General features: G+C 47.4%; 1 protein-coding gene across 1 annotated transcript; it reads right to left on the bottom strand.

Moving 5' to 3' along the window:
- Window positions 1-38: 38 nt before the first annotated feature.
- On the bottom strand, window positions 39-19,920 carry col5a2a (collagen, type V, alpha 2a). The gene is made up of 54 exons (XM_088383977.1): window positions 19,673-19,920; window positions 12,900-13,133; window positions 12,696-12,715; window positions 12,585-12,617; window positions 12,473-12,505; window positions 12,334-12,387; window positions 11,845-11,937; window positions 11,642-11,713; window positions 11,461-11,505; window positions 10,899-10,952; window positions 10,773-10,826; window positions 10,651-10,704; window positions 10,522-10,575; window positions 10,357-10,410; window positions 10,194-10,238; window positions 9,992-10,045; window positions 9,816-9,860; window positions 9,690-9,743; window positions 9,465-9,563; window positions 9,282-9,326; window positions 9,114-9,212; window positions 8,981-9,034; window positions 8,767-8,874; window positions 8,576-8,629; window positions 8,364-8,462; window positions 8,209-8,262; window positions 8,029-8,127; window positions 7,900-7,953; window positions 7,749-7,802; window positions 7,608-7,661; window positions 7,428-7,481; window positions 7,253-7,297; window positions 7,074-7,172; window positions 6,822-6,929; window positions 6,645-6,698; window positions 6,388-6,441; window positions 6,252-6,305; window positions 6,096-6,149; window positions 5,893-6,000; window positions 5,747-5,800; window positions 5,561-5,614; window positions 5,152-5,313; window positions 4,800-4,907; window positions 4,591-4,698; window positions 4,460-4,513; window positions 4,278-4,385; window positions 3,972-4,025; window positions 3,776-3,883; window positions 3,371-3,424; window positions 3,178-3,285; window positions 2,753-3,062; window positions 2,250-2,431; window positions 1,818-2,060; window positions 39-1,733 (listed from the first exon to the last, which is right to left on the bottom strand). The coding sequence occupies exons 1-54, from the start codon at window positions 19,755-19,757 to the stop codon at window positions 1,587-1,589; spliced, it is 4,494 nt and encodes a 1,497-aa protein (XP_088240103.1). The 5' UTR covers window positions 19,758-19,920; the 3' UTR covers window positions 39-1,586.
- Window positions 19,921-23,870: the final 3,950 nt, after the last annotated feature.

Here is a 23,870-nt window from a genome sequence, read left to right as displayed (position 1 = left end):
CATTCAAGCAACAAATTCTTAAATTAACATGACAAGAGTTTAAGGGATTAACAAGCATTTTGTTTAATTTGTTGCATAGCAGGAGATACAAAGCAAATAGGCACTCATAGCCACCTTGGTCTATTCAAAGAAAAAAATGTTAAATGATTTGAAGATTATATTAAAACCCAGCTTACTGAAAAGGGACAACCAACATGCATAAAAAAAGCAGAATAAGCTGTGCTACCGTTGACTGTTTCAGTATTATTAGGAGTAAAAAAGAAAAACATTACAAAGCACGACGGAGGGTTCCGCACCGTGATAGCTTGGAGGAGTTAGCATCATGCTACTTCACAAAACAGCGGCGCCTACATGTGGAAAAAAAATCTTGCACGGGTGGATGTCAGTATCGGTGACGAGGTAGCTAACAAAGGAAACTGCAATCGGGATATTTTTTGGGGGGTGTTGACATCTGCATAGTCCTCCTTGGGTTAAAATACAATAAAAACAAAATGGCCGACTTGTTCCCAGATAGGTGGTGTGTTAGAATCTTTGCTGTTCTGCGCTGAGCTATCAAAGAGATGAACAATCTTTGAAGATTTAAAACACTGTGTGTGTACCAGGCCATAAAATTGTCAAGCAAAGATGGGTAAAGGGGCCGCATTTTGGAAAACTGACTTTTGAATTGCTTTTATGTTGGGTCCCTGGTGTCCCTGGCCAGCTAGCAAGTGTGAAATCAAACGAGTGGCTCCATCTTTTGTGAGGATCCTTTTTCTGTCTCATTTGATGAAGGAACATTAGGGCTCATTGGATGGTCATCCATCCCTTCCCAGCTACAGCCATTGGGTGAAGCGCTATCATCAAAGTCACAAGTGAAGCAAAGCTGCAGGGAGTTTTGTTGGACGCACGATTAGCATCAGCATTAGCCACTGATGCGTGGTGGAGGTTTGGACACACTTGGGAATTTACATTTGGGGGTGGATGAATCAGCAGCACCGAATCGACACGAGCATGAAGTGGTCTCCATCTTTCTATGGCTGGTCATTTATTTTCCCCCAAACCGTGGGCTGCGTATCCGTTAGTAGAAACCGCTTCCCACGGTCGAGCCCGAGAGCCGCCTCTGGGTAACGAAAGCTTTACTCAGCATTGCTTTGGCAGATTGTCACGAGACGGGACCGCCCCCTCATAACGGGCTAAGTTTGTTGGCCCTCGAGACACCGCGATGAAATTGCAAAATGTCCCCCTAAGTTGCTCCACCGCATGGTAAACAAGGTAAACATTTCAAATTTATAAATCTTTATTTGGACATTTACGTTTTAGTGGTGGAAAAAAAAATCAGGAAACTTTGGACCTCAATGAGGCAGAAAGTCAAGACATACATAGTAAAACGAAAGGGAATGCTTTGACCGGCACCAATTGTTAATTTGTTGGAATTTCAAACTTTCTGCGCATAGCTTTGAAATCTTTGGATGTGTTCGGAGTCGAAAGGCACAATAAATATCTCGCCACAGGGCCAGAATAGTCCTCAGTACTCGTATGTACAATGTGGCTGATCAGGGTCAGCTGTCAGTTCAATAGTCTCACCATCGCACGCTGACGTTTTGGTTTTATAAGAAGCACACTGGCCCGATATCAATGCCAAACTCTTGATTGGGGCCGCCAATGTCCACAGGGGCCAGATCCACAATGGGAAGTCGGGCAGTTTTCTGTGTCCTGTACTCAAACACTGTCTTGCCCCAGTTGCCGTTTGCTTGCTGTATAAGGACGAGAAAAACAAACAAACATTTGACTCATTCGTTAGCACGTAGGAAGCTTGGAAGTGGGATGAGCAAACTTACAGTGCAGGAGTCTTCCACCACGGTGTATCTGAAGCGGTTGTTGCCCTCAGCTTTGAGCTCCAGGTCGTTGGAGGCTTTGAGGACCACGGCCTTCTTCAGGTTGCCCGCCTTCTGGTCCTTGTAGCCCACAGAGTTCTTGCAGTGGTAGGTGATAGACTGAGACGCTTCTTTGGACAGCAGGCGAATGAAGGTCATCTGCACTCTCAGGGCATTTGCCGACTGCTCTTTGTTGCCGTAAGTGAACTGCAAAGAGACAAAGGAAGTGATGCAGACCGGCGGGCCGGCGGATTTCCATTTTTATTGACTGTATTGTGGAAAATCTATAACCACGGTAATCCTGCCTCCATTGCGGGTGCTACAGTCCAGACCAGCCCCACAACCGGGTCAAAAATATACGCATAGGCGAGAAAGAAATGTTTTCAAAGAACTCACATGGGTTCCTCTGTTGATGTCGGCTCCAAACCACACAGGTTTGTTCTTGGAAGAGCTCCACCAGTTTTTACGAGGTAGGCTGGCCGGGTTGGCGGAGATGCACGTTTCCCCGGTGTCCAGGTTGCAGTACACTTTAATGGCGTCCTCGGCGCTGCCTTGGTTAGGGTCCACCCAGAATTCTCCTGCATCACAGAAGGAAACAAATAGCGTTTGAGTTTAAGTCTGCAAAACTAAGCCAGTTTGCGTTTGAAGATTCACTGCAAGCCCTCCCAGTTAACATGGATTTGACATCAATAGCTGTCAATGGCACGCTTTTGTTAGACTTGTTTACTGTTTGTCTGTTGTGAGCCATGTCTTGTCACCGTGGGATAGGGGGGAACGAAATTTCGGTTTCTTTGTGTGTCTTTGGCATGTGGAGAAATTGACAATAAAGCTGACTTTGATGGCAGTCAAAGACTAGGCTCAGGGACCTTCAGTTGGGAATACTGTCTTTGGTCACTTACCGCTCTTTTTGGAGGGGTAGCATCGCTTGAGGTCATCGCAGGTCCTGGCAGGGTGCTTGCGGCTGCCGTCTGGACTCTTCATGCTGTCAATTTGGCTGCTGAGAGCTTTGAGGGTGGCCTGCACGCCAGGGTCCACGGGTAAGACAATGGAGTTGTTGCTGTTGGGTAGAGCCTCATCCTCGCTGAACTCTGGTGGTGGAGGGGGGGGATCATCGTAATCGTGAAGGCCTCCAAACAGATCATCCATAGCTGCCACGGGAGGTCCTGGTGGTCCAGGAAGGCCTGGGGGTCCAGGTTCTCCTGGAGGGCCCTGTGTTTCAAGAAAGTTAGTTACACTGCTCAAGCACCAAACTGTTGAAAACATGTGTGGTTTCAGTCTTTGCAAGTTGCCTCCACTCTTTCATAATTGTCTCATGAGATAATACCTCAGGTCCAATTTCTCCTGAGATTCCACGTGTTCCTGGAGGTCCCATGGGCCCAGGCTGTCCAATGTATCCTTCTTTTCCAGGAGGCCCGATAGGACCAGGTGGCCCCTGAAATATTATCCAAGTACAAAGAGTAAAAACAATAGTACCATACTATCAAATAATAAAAGAAATGAGGACGTTTTTCAATTACCCGTGCACCATTTGGTCCAATGATTCCAGAAGCTCCCTGTTCACCTGTTGTACCCTAAAAGGCAGAAATATTATTTTGGATGGTCTTACTTCTATTTTTAGACACAAATCTTAATAGAAAACATTCACATGTGTACATGTAATATGTATGTGAGGCATCCTCAAGCCTGTTCCCGGAGGGCCAGTGTCCGGCTTGATTTCTGTGCTTCCTACTGTTATGCAGCTTCTGCAGACCTTGCTGAATACCCGACCATTTGAGACATACTGTATCTAACACCCAGGACACCAGCCCTCGAGGAACAGGCTTCCCTGATGTATGTTACCAGCAGGGAAATGTTGCTTCTTGCGGCAGTCTCTAAGTAGAATAAATACATTTCTGTGATCGCGCTGATAAGCTGGGACTTACAGGAGGCCCAGGAAGACCCTGCAAACCAGTAAATCCACGATGACCCTTCTGGCCTCTCTCTCCATGATCACCCAGATCACCCTTATCTCCGCGTGGTCCTTGGGGTCCCTGCGATACAAGTGCACAAGTTATGACTGATTGAAAGCGGCGATGGTATTGCCTTCCAGCATCTATTTCAAGTAAGGGAAGAGCTCACCACTAATCCTCTCTTTCCTGCCGATCCAGGAGGACCAACAGGTCCTCTGGAGCCCTGCAAAATAAAGAAAAAGGCTTCAGGGACTGAATGGGTCTGCCAACACCTCTGCTCCTACAGTTTAATACCCAAACCCTTCCAGCATGTGGAGTTGAGTTCATTCAAGCACCAACATGTCCTCAGAATGTTTTAAATGAGTCAGGCTCAAGATACAAGACACACTTGTATCACACTGAACTCCACGAGGGAGAGACAAAGTGATATTCTGACTACCTTTGGGCAAACAAGATATGAGAAATATCAGCTTACAGCGTGGCCTCGTTTTCCAGCTTCCCCAGCTACACCTACGGGACCTGAGGGGCCCGGAAGTCCCTGAGGACCAGCCAAACCCTCTGGACCATGATCCCCTCTGTCTCCCTGCAACGGTATCAACAATTGGTTCCTTGCAACATTTAAAACCTCTTATAAATTCCATCCTCTTTCAATCTTACCCGTTGTCCAAGAACACCTTCTTTGCCTGGTGGACCATCTGAACCAGCGGGGCCCTGAGGATCAAACACAAGCATGAAGGCGCAAGAAACGTACTTGGACAACCACAGACACAGATTGAAAGAGTACTAACATCAGGACCAGGATCACCACGTGGTCCATTGGCACCTGGAACGCCAACTGGTCCCGGAGGACCTTTGTCTCCAGTTGATCCAGGGGATCCCTGTTTTCCTGGCAGTCCCTAAAAGTAAAAAGGACTCTTAGAAAATGGTGAATGCACTGACCGATTTTGCTATATAACATCAATTGTATGGAAGCGTCATAACAGAAACAGATACTGACTGCTGGCCCTGGGAGACCTGGCATTCCCCGTTCTCCTCGTACACCTGGAAGACCCACAATGCCTCTCTGTCCTGTAGTTCCCGCTGGCCCTGGAGGACCATCAGGACCCTAAAGCAAAGTTCACAAACACAATATTTTAATACTGAGAAATTCCAACGTTAGCTCATTGAGCTCGTTCTGTATTTTAATTGCAAATTGAATAGGTTTATTGTACATTGACCTATAAAAATGCTAAAGAAGCTACACAACACTCATGTTTTAATTCAAATTCAAAATTGTGTAGAGACCATGTTAAGATAAGCTGGTGTAATTCAATTAAAAGTATTTTCCCCAACAAAAGAGTCACTACAACCGTAGGGCCGTCTTCTCCGGAATCTCCCTTGTCTCCAGAGCTTCCCGGAGGTCCTGGTGGTCCTCGCTCTCCTTGTCTTCCATTTGCTCCATGGTCACCACGAAGACCGGCAGGACCCTCTTTTCCAGGTGCTCCCAGTGGTCCAGGTTCACCAATTGGACCCTGAGGGGATCGTGTGGTCATGAAAGGGAACGTGATCAAGACTGTCACTATATTTGATATGGTTTACGCACAACAGTTGTCCACAAGTTAAAAACTGTATTGTGCTTCATGCATCCTTACTTGAAAATGTATCACATGAGCTATACTCCTACCATTAAAGCAAATAACCGCTAAATCCTGACACATATTTGCTATTCCAGATTGATCTGTATTGTCTGAAATATGTTAGACAGGTGGCAATACTTACAGTTGGACCTGGCGGGCCAACTCTTCCTGCAGATCCAGGGAAACCGGTGGGCCCCTGGGGACAAAACATGACATAAGATCTTTCTTGCAATGGGTCATTGTTATTAACTTTCCTCCTTTTGCTCACTGATGGCTTTATGATCAGTCATATGATAAAAAAATGTTTGTGATTATAAAATTCCCATACCGGTGCACCCTGTGTTCCTCTTCCGCCTTTCAGTCCAGCAACACCAATCGGCCCCTTGAAAGTGAGATCAAATATTTGACTTGCTTGCATGAAATGCTTTGATTAACATTTAGAAAGGCTGTTGGCTTGTCATTGTTATAACGTACAGGAGGACCATGAGCACCAGCTAAGCCTTGGGGTCCAGGGGATCCAGCATCTCCTTTCTGGCCGGGTTCCCCTGTCTCTCCTTTGACTCCAGGTTGGCCATCAGGACCCTGTGATGAAATAGTAAAAGAGGCACCAGACTTATTTTAAAACACTGCCTTGGGTTTATGTTCCTGTGTTCTCGAGTCAATTAATGAGAACTTACAGGCGGTCCAGCAAAACCAACTGAACCAATTGGGCCAGGGTCACCTCTGGCTCCCTGCAAACGATGAGCAAATAGTCAGCCTATATTGTCTGCAGTAACCGGGACTATGCAATAAATTGCACATATGCAATTAAAGCTTTGGCCACGTATACTCACAGGCACTCCTCTAGAACCTAGAGGTCCAGCAGGTCCTTTAGGTCCAGGTTCTCCCTGAAATATGTCACACACTTACTTAAATTGCTCCAGATACATTGTCCTTTGAAAAGCAGTCATAGGTTCTGAAAAGCACTACCTTTTCCCCACTGGGCCCTGCAGGTCCTAATGGGCCAACTGGTCCAGGTGCACCCTGAAAACACAGGAAATGCACAGACATTTAGGCCCTGTTGCCGTTCAGTGGTGAAAGCCAGTAGAGATAATATCATGGCTTGGGCTTGCATGTGTTTTTCTGGGGTGGGCTTTGAATCGTTCCATTTATGGAAGCACAAAATGAACTTTAGGTCTTCAAAAAACTCCCAATGTGTGACATGGGTCAAGAATATAATTACTCACCCTTGCTCCGTCATTTCCAGGTGTACCTTCTGAGCCTTTCTCACCAATGGCTCCCTGCACAAGAGACACCACAATATTGCGATTGCTCACTTTGGGTTGTACTCCAACCAAAACTCCATTCATTCCAACTTGCTTTCACAAGCAAAATCAAATCGAAAATAACGTGAAAATACTTACTCTGTCACCTTTCGGTCCAGATGGGCCAGAAATGCCTCTTTCCCCTGGCATCCCCTGAAGACCTGGAGGACCCACATCACCAAGGGCACCAGCAGGACCAGGACTACCCTTCATGGACAAGCAGAGATTGTCACTTCAAGACAAAATGGCTCCTTAGCTAATTTAGTGACTGTAGCTAACAGACCTTGCCTATCAAGAGAACAACCTACTACGAATTTCAAGTTGCATCTTGACTGTGCAAGAGTGATTTACCTTTGGCCCATCGGGACCAGGAGCTCCTGGGATTCCCTTGGGTCCCTGCAGACCAACTGGACCCAGCTCGCCTCTCTCCCCTGGAGTTCCACGCTCACCCTGCGGAAGAAACCCAACCAGTTCTCAAAGCCTACCCCCACCATGCCTTAAGGTCATTCTGAGAAGTGAAGTCTACCTACCCTAGGTCCAATTTGACCAACTGCACCAAGCTCTCCAGGAATACCCTAAAAGAAAAATATCACATGCTTGCTAAGCAAACCTGTTTATCACTCAAAATCACAAAATGTTATGACTGTAGTCACTAATAAGATAAAGAATACGATTGCATCAATTTTTAACTTAAATTATACTCACTAGGTCACCTGGTTTCCCGGATTCTCCAGGGGGACCTTGATTTCCTGGTAAACCCTGATTAAGCAATAGACACATCAGTACCTGGTCTATTCTGAACAACATTATATCTTTTGACCTGTAGCTCTGTCACAAACATGGGCAATGCCTACTGCAGTTAGAGGAGATACTTGGCTAACACACCTGGAATCCATTTACACCTGGGGGTCCCTGTTCTCCTCTGTCACCCGCAACACCCTGTTGATTGATTTAGTATTTAGCAACTTTAGTCACTTCTGATAATGGTGGAGGAACCAAAAGGACTTTAAAGGTGATAGCGCTTACTGATGGGCCTGGTGGACCGGCAGGTCCAACTTCTCCATCTTTTCCAGGAGGACCCTGAAGGACAAAGCACAAAGGTCAGTCTTGCAAAATCTAATTGATGTCATAGTTGCGTTTTGAGACCAAAAAATAAGCAACATTCCAGCTTACTCACCCTTTGACCAGCTACTCCAGCAGATCCTTGTTCACCTGTCTTTCCCGGATCCCCCTTTTGAAGGCAGCACATATTTGGAAATCGTGACCAATACATAGATGAAACAGGTAGCTGCAAAGTGGGACTTACATTAAATCCCTTGGGGCCTGGTATTCCCATTGTTCCTGCAGGTCCTCTGTTACCAAGGGAGCCCGCAGGGCCTGGGCGACCATCTTCACCGGGCCCACCCTAAATGACAAGCCAAGCCATACATAGACTTAACCCAGTTCACACATATAATGTCAAAAGGGATAAAGGACATTCACATACCACTGGCCCTGGCTTTCCCTCGGCCCCCTGCACTCCAGGAGTACCAGTAAGACCCTTTGAAGAGCAGATTGAAAGGTCAGCGATGGAAACATTTAAGACTGAAGCAATGGACTAATGGAGACTGCTGCTAAAAATGTCAAAGTTGTCAGTGTTACCCTTGCACCTGGTAGACCAGGTTCTCCTGTACGACCAGGGTCTCCTAAGGAACCCTTTGGTCCTGATGGGCCTGATATTCCACGGTCTCCCTGAGAACCCTTCAGATAAAAACACAGTATAGATGGCATTTTGAAATATACACCATAATCACACAGAAAACTGTATCTAAGGTAACTTGTAATGGAGTTGTGATATAAAAGAAGAACTCTACCTTGGGTCCAGGCAAACCATCAGCACCGGGGAACCCTCGATTACCTGGGGAACCCTGTAAACACAGCCCAAGTTACCTTTTGCTTACCGGGTTTCCAATCATGTCAGAGATAAACACTGCTATTAAGCATACGGTAGCTTCGAGACTTCTAAATGCCCAAGGTTACGGCCTGAAGATGAATGATGACTCACTCTCTCACCAACAGCACCAGGGGGACCAACAGTTCCTGGGTCTCCCCGAGGTCCCCGCTTTCCTTCCTCACCCTGGGGGCCAATCACTCCCTGGGATCCTGGGGGACCCTAGAAATATGACACCGGATGGGAAATGAATGACAGACGGCGATAATAAAGCACTTTCCGCCCCCTGTGGCACGTATGAGCAATACAATGTATGAGATCATCTTACAAGTTCTCCTTTGGGTCCAGCCTCTCCCTTAAATCCTGGTACACCAACATCTCCCTAAACAAAAACAGAATATGAATCAAAAGCCATCAACAATTGGGAAAATGCAAAATCCAACCTGATGCAGTCAACGTACCAGTTGCCCTTTGATGCCAGGCTGGCCTGTGCTTCCCTGAGGTCCGGGAGGTCCAGAGGGTCCAAGATGCCCGCCTGGGCCTTGTGGACCAAGGTTTCCCTGTAATAATTCAGCCTTTAAATCCAAGCATTTTCACATATTTGATTTCAATTGCGTTGTTTTACATACCACTGGGCCTTTGACTCCTGTGCCGCCATCTGTACCCATGGGTCCCTTTGGATGCAGAACACGAGCATTTGGGTAACACGTCATAGGAATATTGCATATGCATATAGTAAGTCTTTAGAATTGATCAAGGATAATTCCAAATGTTTCCTGTGGTGAGAAGTGTGACATGAAAGAAGGCATTACCCTGAGGCCAACTGCTCCAGGTCTCCCCAGATGACCAGTCTCTCCTCTTTGCCCTTGAGGGCCCTCTGGACCCCGTACACCAGTGGGGCCAGGTTGTCCCTATGATACACAAACACAAATGAGATACAAGTACATAGAAATCAAACATTTTTTCTTGTGTTTAAATTATAAAGTGGATCTCCTTGAGCATGTGATTGGAGGAAAGATCGTGTTCACAGAACTTGCCTTCATGCCGGGTGTTCCCGGGTATCCAGGAGGGCCACTGAGACCCAGGGGACCCTGCAAACCAATACAAATTGTACAAGGTTGTATTCAACCTCCTTAAATTTAAACGGGTGAATGCTAACTTACAATTGGACCTGGTTTTCCAATGTTACCAGGTAGACCACGTTTACCCTGAGAGCAAAAAAGAGACAAACACAAAAACTCTGAGAGTCATAAAATGAATTTGGCCTCATACTCAGTAACGCCTGCTGGTGTGAAGGTATCGTGGCAGAAAGTTTCCCCTGAAATGATTTGTTGCATACCGCTGCGCCACCAGGGCCAGAACGGCCCCTTTCTCCAGGCATCCCAGCAGGACCCTGTAAACACACAACTTGATTGTTTATACTGTCCTCCAATTCCAACGTGTCCTTTGGTCCATCAATTCCAGTATTTAGCAACACGTGTGGCTAATTTGCACTCAGAAACACAACGCAAGCTCATTGGATAATTAGCCAAGATACTGACCATTGGTCCAGGTGCTCCCATTGGACCAGGTGGGCCTATGGCACCCTGAGGAGGCATTAAAAAAATATTGATTATCTTGTTGTCCGATCCAAAATGAACATAAGCCTTTCAGGTCTGCTTAATATGGATACAGTTTTCCAAACCAACACCAGCCTGATTTTACCTTGGATCCAACAGCTCCATATTCTCCTTTTTGCCCAAGAAGTCCTGCATGTCCCTAATAAAAACAATGATGCGTCATTTTAATTGGTATAAATGCAGGAAAAACATATTGTATAAATTGTAGAGTCTTGATGTCATGTTAACCAGTGAAAACACTTTCACTCACTCTGTGACCTTTTAGCCCAGGAGGCCCTGGAGTACCTGGAAATCCTCTTGCTCCCTAAAATGAGTCCAAATATTGCTGGTTCATTATGACTATCCTTCAACACAGCAAAACAGGGTCAAATGTTCATACTTGGGAACCTGGGAAGCCAACTTCTCCGCTATTTCCTGGCTTGCCTGATTCACCCTGTGTGAGGACAAGAGGTCAACAAAGACTGCTGCAGTTTGCAGTAAGATATTTCAGGCTTAACATACGTCTTCTCCTGGTTTCCCTGGGGGGCCCTCGGGTCCTCTTTGCCCAGACGGACCCTAAAAATGCACATTTACATTGTTAACATCTGGACAACTAACTGCTCATGGGAAATGGAGAGGCCGTTATACCATGTGCCCTGGATCGCCAACATCTCCTGGGGGTCCTTGAGGTCCAGCCTGACCCTTTTAGAGACAAGAGAAACAAAGATTCAAGAAAGGAGCAATGAACAGGTCCTGACAACTCCTTTCTTTGTAAAAAATGCTGATCCACTTCACAATTTGGCATCGACTGTCTGTTTCCTGTTGGCTCTGCGGTTGTTCCCGAGTAGGCCTTTCACAAAGAACGAGTCTTGAAATTTTCCTGAAATTACTGCTTCAAACCAAAATGGCTGACCCTCTGTTTTTTTTCCAAGTATGGGTCCAGGAGACATTTTCATTTTACCCCGTTATGACAAACATCCCCATCAATAAGCGTCAACTGGTAAAACTGCTGTTAAAGATTCCAGAGGGTGCCAAAGAATTTTAGGGGTTAGGGTGAAGACAACTTTTAGTTCTAAAAGTACCGTACATGTCAGATATTATAATGTGCAACATGTTCATCGAGATTCAAAGACACTTGCAGCAGCTGATGACTTTTTAGGCATATTGAGGGCCTCAAAAGGTGATTCGCTGGTCACAATATTGGACTTACAGGGGAACCACTTGGCCCGGGAGGTCCTCTTGCTCCAGCTTCACCCTAAAGCAAACAAACAGTTGATCCAATAACCGTTTTCATTTCAAGGATAAAAATAACACAATTATGAACTTTGTGGAGGAGGGGGGTTCAAAGCAATGAGTAAGTTTCGGGGACGTGTGTTTTGCGGACATCTTACCCTTGAGCCGGTCAACATGCTTTGCGGTGCATTCTTTCCTTCCAACACTCCGGCCATCTGCGAGCCGAGACCCTGCAGTCGAAGCGGACCATGAGTCGGTGTTGACATGAATAAGAGGGACGGAAAGGTAGCGCAAAAGGATTCTCTTGGGCTTTCTGTATGTGGAGCATTGGAGTTGGCGGAGGCTCGTCGTCATCACTTACTCCGGGATGAGTTGGGTGTCCAGGAGGTCCAGGTTCACCGGGCTGACCCGGAACTCCCGGCTCTCCGTCGTAACCGGGAGAGCCTCGCAGTCCCTGGAAGCAAACGAAAGACTGTACTCACACTGTCTGAACCTGTGTCATGTTGTGAGTCATCGTCTGGTGATCCGTCCAGGGGGTAAGGTTGCCTCCCACCCTAACGTTGTTTCCAGGGCAGACGCCGCAAATGCTATGGAAAATAAGCTTGGCCAGTAAAGATGACTCTTAGCTCCGGTTTCCTGTCTTTTTCAAATGAACCGGGTTGATGTTCCCTGATGGCCAAACAAGGCTCTAAGCCACAGCACCCTTTCAGCATGGACTGATTGCTGCTCTGTGACTGCGTGTTGCCCCTTCGATTGACTGTCAGCCAGTCAGCCTGCCAGGATTAGCTCCGGCTATTCCTCAAAATGTACAAAATGGATTGAGGCAAGGATTTAAGTGTCTGTGACTTACAGGCCTTCCTTTATTTCCTCTGGGTCCTCTTGCTCCTGGACCACCAGGCGGTCCCTACGAGAGGCAAAGATGTAAACATGAGAATGCATTGCACCTTGCAGTGTGTGTACCATCTGTAGCCTATTGCCAAGATGCTCACCATCGGTCCAGGACGACCTCGGATTCCAGTCACCTGCAGATACACCCGGTTAGAATTGGCTTTGTTTTTCTTTATGGTCTGAGGTGACGTGTTAAACAAAGACCATACTCACGATTGGGACCTCACCAGGCTCTCCTTTCTGCCCCTGCGATCACAGACGGACAGATGAGACCAATCAAGCAGACCAAATGTGTGCTACACTTGTGTAAATGCCGTTGCCTACCTGGTAACCTCTGCCCCCACCTACAGATAAAACAAAAGCATACATTAGTAGTTTTCCATGAATGCATTGTTTGTGTAAGAAGGGACAAGTACATGAATGGGACAGAGCAATTTTACATTGCCAGAATGTTCTATTTGAACTGAAACTGAGACAAAATTATTTGGATAAATATTCATGATTAGTTTCAGGTTGACTATCTCTCACCATACGAGCCGCCGCCACCGCCGCCGCCGCCACGGCTGGGGGTTTCACTCTGGCAAATGGGACAGCACTCTCCCTCGGGGACGACCACCTTCTCACAGTTGCTCAGCTCCTCGCACTGGATGTTGTCGCAGAGGACCTGGCCGTTGTCGCAGACGCAGAGTCGGCAGGGCTCCGGCTTCCAGATGTCCCTGTTGGGGAACACTTGGCCATCTGCTTTGCAGCTGCCATCGCCTCCTAGGAGCACAGGAAAGGCCTTGTTGGAGCCGCTGGCTTGCGAGAGGACGATCGTGCCATTTGAAAAGCCTCCGAATGCTCAAACTAACTTCCTATTTATTTGTCATATAAAGAGGAAATTGGCATTTTTATTGCTTGCATGCAAGCAAGCGGTTGGGTATCAGGAGGGACGCTCCATCGTTTCAAGATTGCATTGATTAACAGCCAAGTAACGCATTACGTGTCAAATTTGACCATGTTGGAGCTCAATCACTGTCACGTCAAAGGCAAAAAGGTAAGCGAAGATGCAGCGTTAGCACAGAGTAGCACTAAATGGGTCACTGGTGATAGTTGTCAACGTCAAGCCTGCAGCAACTCAGCTGCTGTGTTTTACAATGGCAAAGAATGTAAACGTGCTGTACACAGGACAATGACAAACAAAGACAATAACCAAGCAAAAGGTTTTAGCACACATGCTCAGGTAAAACAGGCGGAAGCTGACGCTACAAACATGATGGAAAAAAAAGCTTCTGGAAAATGTTCTCCCAGTTGTTAGACATGACATCATTTCCTCCTGAGGATTCGTCTCTGAACTGAAGTCATTGAAGCACACCAGAGAAAACCTGCTCAAGCGTTCACCACCTAACATTGCCGTCTGAAGAAAAAGCACTTTGGGATTTTGTTTGCCAGCACAAAGCACGACTCTGATGACACTTTGCTATCTCCTTGCAAAATACATCTTCCCATTATTGTGGACAATAAAAAGACCGCAATGTCAAGCTATCAAACAAATCACCGCTGGTTCCTTCTCCAGCCCCCAAACAGCAGGGGGCAGCTCAGCTGCAGGTAAGTATTGCCAGACCACCACAGGGAGAGCAAAGTTGCCTGGCTTGTTCTTAAAGCAGCCAATGCTTTTAGCAAGCACAAGCAAAACAATCCGATTTTTGCATTCCGGTGTTCAAATAAGTGCTCACGGTTACAGCAGCCGTTTACAGACTGAAACATTTCCAGCTGAATACGAATAAAGGAAAGCCATATCCGAGAATGTGAATGCAAATGGAATTTGAGCTCCTCGTGCCTCGACATGATAAGAACGTAACGCGTGGCAATTAAAGGCCGTCCGTTACGTGCACTGAATGGGAGTCTGTGATTAAAAAATGAAAAATCTTCATCAATTATTTTTGTGTGTGTTGCAGGTGTGGACAAATCTTCCAATCACCTTGACTGCCATCACACGTCAACCTCACGTACAACTGGAAAGGGATTTTAGCCTGTCAGAGATTCTCGGTATTCCACAACAGTGCATATTTCACGGAAGCGCCTCGCGGTTTTCAGTGGGGTCTCAAAAGCCCGACCGCAAGTCTGGAAGAGCGAGATGTTCCGCCCCCCCGCCCGTGTCCCCACTTTTCCATAAACGTACGAAGCACAGCTCGCTAATGACAAAGAATAAAAACCATCCATGTGTCAGCGTGATGTGGATTTTCCACCAGGCAGCTCACAGAGGAGCCATTTTCCTCTCAGCGTCAAACAAAACATGGAGTCGGGAGCCCGACCTGGGTCTCGCGACTTTTCGTGCACTAAAAGACCAATGTCGCCTATATCTTGGCTGGCCTCGCAACCTGAGTCAAGACAAAGCCAAAAGCGACCCCGAAGCAACACGGCGTTTGCCGCCATTTGCTCAAGCGGCTGCTTTGTTTTAAGGCTCTGGCCTGTTTAGCTTTGTAATGCGTTGAGGATTTGCCGCCGCATTACTGGCTGTTGATAAGGCTTAGCGGCCGAGGTTTCAACACGCTCCTCTGCTTGGCCTCTCCAAACAAAAGTTGACGTTTTCCAGAAAGGGAGGAGCTGTGTGCTAGGAAAGTTAAAACGGTGGACAGCTTACATGTTCAGGCTGACCCCCCCCCCAACCCCTTCTCCAAAATGTCACTGTTTACGAATGGCCATTCTTGATCCGGTTTGCCAAGATGGTGCCTTGCTGGAAACCACGGGAGACGTTTTTACAACGTTAGACGGGTTTGCATGGCCAGCCATCTATTGGTTTGGCGTCAGCTCACAAACTCAAAGACCGATTGAATTCCATAGGAATGCTGGTGTAGATTTATGAGCCCTCCTCGAAGAATCATTTTCTTTGGAGGGAGAAAGAAAACTGGAAAGATAAATCCGCCAGCGGTGACAGTTGTTGCAGGGTGTGAGAGGTGTTGTGACTGGCAGGAGGAGGAAGGGTGCCTTGCCTGAAATGAAAAAGTCTACAAATGTCTCCATGGGCTCTGTCTCCATTTTGTTATAGTTGTGAGAAAGAAATGCAGCTGCTGGGATTTGGTGCTAGTGCTCCTATGCACTGCATGGTATTGTACGCTCCCCCCAGGCCAGGAATGCTGGGCCACTGGCAAGCATGAGATTACATTCACATATTTGTATTTTGTCATTCACTTTACAGGAGCTAACCGACACACCATAGCAGCTTACGTCACACGACGTAATGATTGACGCTCGAGTCAAGCAAGCGGCGCCATATAAAGTACGAGTCGTTTGCCGTGCTCGGACAACGTTTGTCTGAAGGCCGAAATGATCCGACAATGTTTATTGAATTCTTCTTATCTGAGCTCAGCCTTGCTATTGTTATTGGGCGACAGAAGCCGACACGCTCAAGGGGATTGTGTATCATCTGCAAAGAAAACAGCAAGTGCACGCTTTGCCTTCACGCCGCCTTCGTTCAACGACAAGTAGACGGCCATTTCCAAGACCCCGACAACAATGTCATTTGTTCGCCCATCTGTGGCGTTAAGCATTATTTAAGCTAAACGCTCATGACTACGGCGATGGATGCCATGTGATTGGTTGAATGACACAAGGTTTAATGCTCCTTGTTTAATGACAATAAACTCAACTCAAATCAACAGTTTCCAGGCTGCGTGAATGCAGAGGAGTTGCAGCGCTTGTTGGAAGCCCCGCCCTTCCCCTTCCCCTTCCCTCCCCTCCCCTCCCCTCTTCTCTAACACTCGCATACTTTACACAACATGTCATGCACATCTGTGTGGGCCGTGGCAAGGCTCTGCTCGTGGCGGACGCAGTCACCAATAAACCCCCTCAGCAACTCTTTCTGTTGTTTACGTTGAATTGTAACACATGAAACCGCCAGAGGAAAGAACAGAACAAGTTCAAAACAGTGTGTCAAAAATAGAGATGACTGCCCCTTCCTCAGGAATGTCAATAATGGCCATGGGTCCGTTTGACCCATGCGCTCGTTCCACCGTCCAAAAGTATCGGAAACATCAAAGAAAAACGATAGTTAAGTATTTTACAAAACAAAGACATGAGCTCCAAATGATGGGAATGGATAATTGAACCGGGTCATAGTGACCCAGGCCCAATAATGTCGTTCCAGAGCGCCGGCGTTGCGGCCCAATATGGGAGACTGTGCTCAAATAACTCAGCCCTCCTGCATCCCGCTGAAAAAGACAAGGCATGCTTTTTGGATTCACGTCACCTTTGAAACGTGTCGGGTAATAGCAACATGTTTTACACACAAGGACATGAGGACCTTCCCCAAAATAATAATAGCAATAGAGTAAGGCCTTGGAATTGGATTCAGAAATGTCATAGCTTACAACTTTTATGGGTCAAACACAAGACTGACGTGGATGCATTGGTTTTTATAGGTCTTGCAAAGACGTAAGCTTGAAACGGGGGAATCCTCAGGCCGAAAGCGCTTCCAATGGTTTTTGCAGGTGTTCGGCCGACCGACAAACGGGAACATCTGCATTTCTGTCAAACGGCAGAGAGGGAAACACCGGCAAGCGGAACCTTTGGATGGATTTGCGAAAGACATTTGAAACAACGCTAGCGTCAAGCCAAGAGCAAAAAGGGATTTCCATTGCAAAATCCATGTTACAAGACCCTAGACGGCGTTGGATGAAAGAACAGAATCTCTTCACATTGGTGAGAGAACATAAAAGGTGTCTGTCCAACATGCCGCAGAGCCCAAACACACGGACCGCATTGCAAAGCTTCGGCGGCCGGCGCGACCTCGCTCGGACTCCCGCAACCTGCAATTATGGCCTCCGCTCACCACTTTGTGGCTCTCGTCAAAGTGAGCTTGACTTGTTCTGATTGACTGCCATAAAGTCGTGAACATCTGATGCCATGCCTTGCTGGGAAGAACATTTACGCTCACGCCGCTTGTTGCTATGACAACGCAGTGACGTGTTCAAATCTATCATGTCCTGATTGGTTTCCGTTCATCAACATTTGGCAGTGGGAAGAAAATAAAATGTGGCACTTAGATTGTTGGTGGCAGTTGAGAGTTTTGGAGAGTGGCAAGTCAAGGCCAACCAAAACGGACGATGCCTATGACAGCTTGTCTGTCCGTCCGTCATGCGTGGGTTGAAACGCTCCATTTCAAGTTGCCCTTCCGCATATCTGCCCAGCGACGGGGGCCCTTTCCTTTGCTAATATTTTCCAAATAGGGCCAAAGCGGCGAGTTTGAACATCTGGAAAGCATCGCTTCTCAAGTTCTACCCCCGTCACCCCCCGCTCCCTCCTCCGCCCCGGCCTCCATTTGCTGACTGCAATCATTTGGTTCCCGTCAAGTGGCGTTCCTCACGTCGGTCACTTCAGCCGCCGAGAAGAGAAGAGAAGAGAAGAGAAGAGACGAGCCGAGCCGAGCCGAGCCGAGCCGAGCGACACCTTGACTAACGTGACCCCTTTGGAACAAAGACCATGAGGCCAAAGTGTGCAACGAGACCCCTGTCGAGAAACGTGTCACCGAGCCAGAGCTGAAAAATGCAGCGTGTGCTTTTAATGGAAGCCGTCTGCCGACCCGCTCCAGTTCTGCCGTTTGGACCGTGAAAAGCGGCGCGATTGTGGTGGAAAAACAACTGGAAACAATTTGCAAAAGCCCCAAAAAATGAGCTCATGTGCATTTCGTTGATTTGGAAAAGCAGTTTTGAGCCGTTTCATTCTCTGAGAGGAGACGTCAACGTGAATAGTAAATTAAGCTCTTTTGGTTGAGCTCTTTAGTAGTTATTTGCATTTGTCATTTGGATTATGAGGAGAAACGTTTCTCCAAAAATTTGAGAAGCCCTCATCCAAAAAAAAAAAAAAATCACGTGCAAGCAAGCTGTCCACACGTGCACGCATCTGACTTCCATCCAGCACCATGTAAGCGCACTAACGTGAGCTGGACCTTCAAAGCATCCCGCCAGGTTCTCACATATCTTTCCAGCAAACCCGTTGCCCTCCTGACAACTTTTTTTTTTTTTTCTGGATTGACTTTTCTGCCAAAAACGATTTGGACAGAAACGTGTCAGCTTGCAGCAATGCGGGCCTCATCGACGGCCGAACGCACGCGCTGCACTTTTCCATCTCAAAAGTTTCGTCACCGTTTCTTGATCTTTCTTCTCGTGAACTGGCAGTATTGCTATCCGATAATAAATTCAAGTAAAGGGATGAAACATATTTTCCTTTTGGAGAAAAAAGACGCACTAGAGATCTCCACCGTGTCTGTGGAAGGATTACTTCAAGAGCCAGTTGTGCTACAAGGTTAGGAAAAAGTCCAGGAAAGGAGCCATCCACTAAAATGTGATTTTGTACATTTGTGCTTTGGATTGTTTCCCAGTGAAGAGCTAGCTTGATGGCTAGTCTACACAAATATTCTAACGGCAGCACCTCCGCAGCTAAAATAATTCAAAAGGGCTACATTTCGTTCAAAATATCCATAATAGCCTACATTTACCACAAGGTGGCGCTCTATCATCAGCATTGTGCAAAAACAGATTCAGTTAACGGCAACTTCATTAAAAAAAAAAAATTAACCAAGTGACATCATCACTGTGTGACGACGTCATGAGAGCTCATTCTACTACTGAGGAGAAAAAAAAAAGCACAGGTCAGCTAAAACAAGCACACTCAGGTGTTCCACCCCCACCTAGAGACTTTAGCAGACCCCCCCAACTCAACGCCCGAGTCCTCTTGGGCCTTCCTGTGACTCAGAGACTCCGGCCCATCTTCTCCCCCAACGTTCCCACCCCGCCCCCGCGCCTCCCCCAATCCCCAAGTCCCTTCCTTCACATCTGCCCCAAATTAACATAGCAGCGAGTCCATGTTCCCTCCCCGACGCCTTAGCAATGAAATTGTCTTTGCAGATGTACAATGTAGCGCAATGGTGGGGAGGGGGGCTGCCGGAGGGCTGGGGGGCTGCGGGCTTGTGGTAAGACAGAATGAATGTTCCAATGATGCAAGTTGTGCAAGAGTCATGGAAAACCGCAAAGGTGCTTGTTTCCTTCTTCACTTGCAATTACTGACAGATGTCCACATTTGCTCACACGCTCATCTCGGACATCCCCGAGAACTGGGAAAAAACAACAACTTTTTCGCAGCTCATCCGACACAACGCATCCCCGAGCATCTCCTGCGGCCAAGCGGGTCGCCCTGCATTGAAAGCAGCGCCAAAGGTCTTGTTTGACATGAAAACAAGAACAGCACTCAGCTTTTTCAGCAGCACAGCAATCGGAAGATCAAATAAACAGTGCGGGGAGGGGGGGGGGGATCACTTTACTTACCATCATCCTGGCTTGTAACAATCAAAACCTGAGCGCTGGAGAGCAGCAAAAAAAGGAAAGTCCTCAAATGCACAAAGTCCATCATGAGCGAAAAAAGGGGGAAAAGGGGAGAAAAGAAAAAGAGGGGAGAAGAAAGAGATGAGCTTATGACTGCATGAATAGCAAGCAGCCTCTCTCCTTGTAAGCGGCGAGCAGACCCAACCCAGACTGCCTGAGTGCTCCCTTCCCGTCCCTTCCCTTCTTTTCTTTTTTTTTTTCTTCTGTAGTTACAGCTTTAAATGAGAAGAATGCTGGCCAGCCTAATTTTCCTCCCCCTTTTGTCAGCCCTCTCCCGTTCCATCCTATCCCATGTCGTTCCATCCCATCCCATCCCATCCCATCCCTCTGGCACTACAGCCGTGTTCGCAACTTTCCGAGCCTTCTTTGTGCTCAACACCTTCAGGAGCATTTGTGATTCACTTTTCAGGAGTGACAAAACAATCGTTTCGTAGTCATATTGTAGTTTTATTTGTCCCCCAGTATGAAATTGCTCATTTGACAAATTTGAATGAAACGGGTGAACCATGGAGTTGAAAGAAAGAGCCAGCCGCGTGTGACGTTTGGATGGCATGAACATGAGTTAAACTGACCTGGAAACATTTTCACTGTTGGAACAGGAGCGACAAGGGAGCTAAGGTCTCCAAATAATGACGGCCACCCCCTTCCCCCGACTCCCCTCCCCTAATTTAATGGGGACAATTTCAGATGTGAACAAGCCACAAGTGTCGTCTGTACGCAATCGTAAAACCACTTGCATTCGACTGCATCAAACGACGAGCTTTTATTCTCTTTGGGCGGCCATAAAACCAAGAATACCATTTACGGGCGCAATCCGCTAGCAAACACGCCGACTGTTGAGTCGGGCTCTCCGTGAAAGGTCATCTTTGGACGGACAAAGATCGTCACTGCGGGTGGCCATCAGGGTGGGTGGTCGGCATGGAGGAATCCAAATTTCAAGGTCGCCACTGACCACGCGGGGTCCGCTTCCTGTGACCTGATCCAATCTTCAACTGCAAAATTCCCAGATTTTGTTGAAAACACTCCGAGGCGCCACGTTACTGTAGCAAATATTAAGCGAGGCAAAGCACCGCGAAATGACAAGTCGAGTCAAGTCCTCGCGAACACCTCAGGAGCCGGGTTCACAAAGTCGGCGCACCATCTTGCTCCGTCACATATTCACGCGTGACTGCACTGTCCTGTTGCTAGCTTGCTCTGCTTAGTAGCAAAACGTTGTCTACGACTTGATTGTCTCACGCTAGCAAAGATCGGAAGAGCTGGAGAGAGCGTAAGCCGTGACTTCCTGAAGGAAGCTCGGGCCATCGCATTCCCAATCCTTGCATGTTTCACTGACTGCCAAGGATGTCATTTCCCAACATGCGCTTTCTCATCTGCTCAAGTCATCTTGCTCTCAACTCAACAAGCGCAACAAGACGCTCGAGGCCCATAAAACGGAGACCGAAACAAAACACCAGTTGGGAAAACAAGAAGAGTCGGTGCGAGGCAAATCAAACGTGTTTACAGTTTTTTGTCAGTGATGCTGTTGCCTGCCAACGTCTTGGCAAGCACCAAATTCACATGATTCTTGCTCATGGACATCCACTTCCTGTTTCTGTCTTTAGGTCTTCCTCTTTGCCGTTAAGCAAAACTCATCAAGTTCTCACAAAGGCATTTTAGTCAGCTCCAGAAACAGACAATTGCATCTTGGCTCACTTGCCGTTCCTACTCGTAGCAATTCCGGCGGCTCGATTAGCACGAAGGCAGAGCGCTGGAAAGTTAACCAAACAAGTCCCGGCAACAAAGAGGAATGCCGCTACGGGTGACAAATGATCACGCATAGCCAAACGACTGCAGTCATCAGTCACACACTCGGGAAGCTCCTCCGAGCCAGAGTGGAAGAAATGGAAAAACAAAAAGAGTCCATTGGGCCACTTGTTGTCAAGCCACTGGCGGAAAAGTCACCGCACCGCATTGAAATGTGTGTTCTGCGTTTGCCACCGAAACCGTAGCGGAATAAGGTCGACGCGATTCTGCCACTCGTGGGTATTCCTGCAATTTTGGGGCGCAATTCCACCAGTGGGTTTGCTTCGACACGGTCGAGAGGAAATCATTTTCACCTCGTGGAAAATGTGAGGAGGACCGAGGCCACGGCGCATGAGTCATTAGCCAGCTATCTTTGGTGGGGGGGGGGGGAGTCTTGCCTCGGCCAGCCGGACTTGTTTACTTTGTAGACAGAAGAGTTGGGAGGCACATGAGGGGACGAGAGGATGGTCATTAAAGTTTCTGGGACCGTCTTGCTGAGTTGAACACGTGACCGCCCGCCTCGTGTCGGAAGTACTTCATTTGTCAAGTTCGCTGTTGGAGAGTGACAGCTGCCAACATCCTGGCGAGCGATTGGCCTGGTCTAATGGCCCATGACCAACTTGAAAAGCAGAAGGTTCCTCCTCAATCCCAAGTTTGACTGATAATTGGCTGTCTCCATTTTTCTGAAATGGACGGGAATGTGAGGAAAATGATCATTGCCATTGAGTGCCAAAGACAAATTGCTTGAAGGACACGCTTACCCTGAATCATTTGATCTAGGCCATGGCAAACCCAGTCAAAGTTCAGCTTTAACCAATTGCAAAGCTCTTTGCTACAACAGCTGAGACATTTTAGTTCACTCGGTTGAAAATGGCGGCAGCGTAGCAAATGCAGAAGGCCTCCGAGCGCCGTTAACCGCAAGCTTGGAAGCAATTCTGCAAACGGAGGCAGAAAATGTCCAGAGCTTTTGGAATAACGCCGTCTCGTCTTACAGTCTATAGTGAAGGAGATGAGGTCAGCCCAAGTCTGGAAGTACAAAATGTGGAGGGGTTTAAAAAAAAAAAAAAAAAAGCATTATTATTTATTGGAGTGACTCAGAGCGTGGCTAGCAATGGCGTCCTCTAGTGATGCCACATCTTTATTGGTTGGATCTTGCCTTCTTGGTTTCCACAGCCAAGGATGGGTGGAGGGCTGGGCGTCATGACTGTTATATCCCAGGACATTGCTCAGTGCTAAAACACAAAGCCGCTTCTGTACAAAAAGGAGTCAACCAAATGACGCCTTATCATTGGCAGGGGCTCAAAAACGTAACTTGAAGCCTCTCTCAGCTGCCAGACCTGAATCTCTTCCACCCTCAGCCGTAATGCTTTTTTTTTTCACCACAGGACCGTTACGAGAGAGCTGAAAGTCGCTGTGGTGGCCGAGCTGAGTGAGTGATGGGCAAGTAAAGGTGACCTGAGGCAGATGGCAGATGCGTGAGTCATGACAGCACCGATTTGCAGAACTCTTGCAGTTGCTCCCGGGAAGGAAGGAAGGAAGGATCAGGAAGAGCGCCTGCGGTGACGCGCGTGTGCCTGCCGCTTATCTTTTGATTTCACCGGCAGCGTGTTCGGCTTCCTCCACAATAATTCATGGAGCTCAGCTTTCTTATCGGGTACGGACTTGTTTGCTGCGAAAGGAAAAGCTAAGTGGGTTGCTCCACGAGTCAAGATGCTCACTCGTTCCTTCAAAGCCAGCCTCCTCTTTTTTACTTTTTATTTTTATTTATTCATTTATTTAGTTATTTAAAAAATATATATATATATATTTTTTTAATTTGCACACACACCCAAAACATTATTATAGACTACAATGATAGACGATTTTGTCTTGGTATGTGTCGTTGATCAACAATATTTAAATGTCTCGGTGACAAATCTGCTTTTGTGGCTCTTCAAGATGGCCTTGGTGCGCAGCGAATGTACACTGAAGCTCAAGTCAAATAATGACCTCATTGCTCCCCCCCACCAGACTGGGACTGGCAGAGTCATTATCGTTGTTTCCTGTCGATGCAACTGGCCTGGAATCCCCCACTTTGAATCAATTTAACCCTTAAAAGTGCTGAGTCATGGCCTCAAGTGCTGGCCAAGGGGCAGAAAAGGTTGGGAGGGCAAAGCTGTGCGCTCGATGATGTCGGGACGGATGGACGGACGGACGGACAGGGGAAGCTCGCTGGTCCTGGCTTGCAGCTGCCCCTTCATTTTCCTCCAGAGAAGCGCAGCTGCTTTCTTCACATTGTTTGGCGTTTAGCTTCCACCCCAGCCTCGTCCCATTTGCATTGTGCAACTGTTCCTTTAAGAAGTGGGTCAAAGCGAGCTCC

This window comes from Syngnathus floridae, chromosome 8, assembly GCF_059516105.1.
Source record: "Syngnathus floridae isolate MCC-2025c chromosome 8, RoL_Sflo_1.0, whole genome shotgun sequence".
Classification (NCBI taxonomy): domain Eukaryota; kingdom Metazoa; phylum Chordata; class Actinopteri; order Syngnathiformes; family Syngnathidae; genus Syngnathus; species Syngnathus floridae.
The sequence above is the reverse complement of the archived record's forward strand: the minus strand, read 5'-3'. Positions and strand labels throughout refer to the sequence as shown.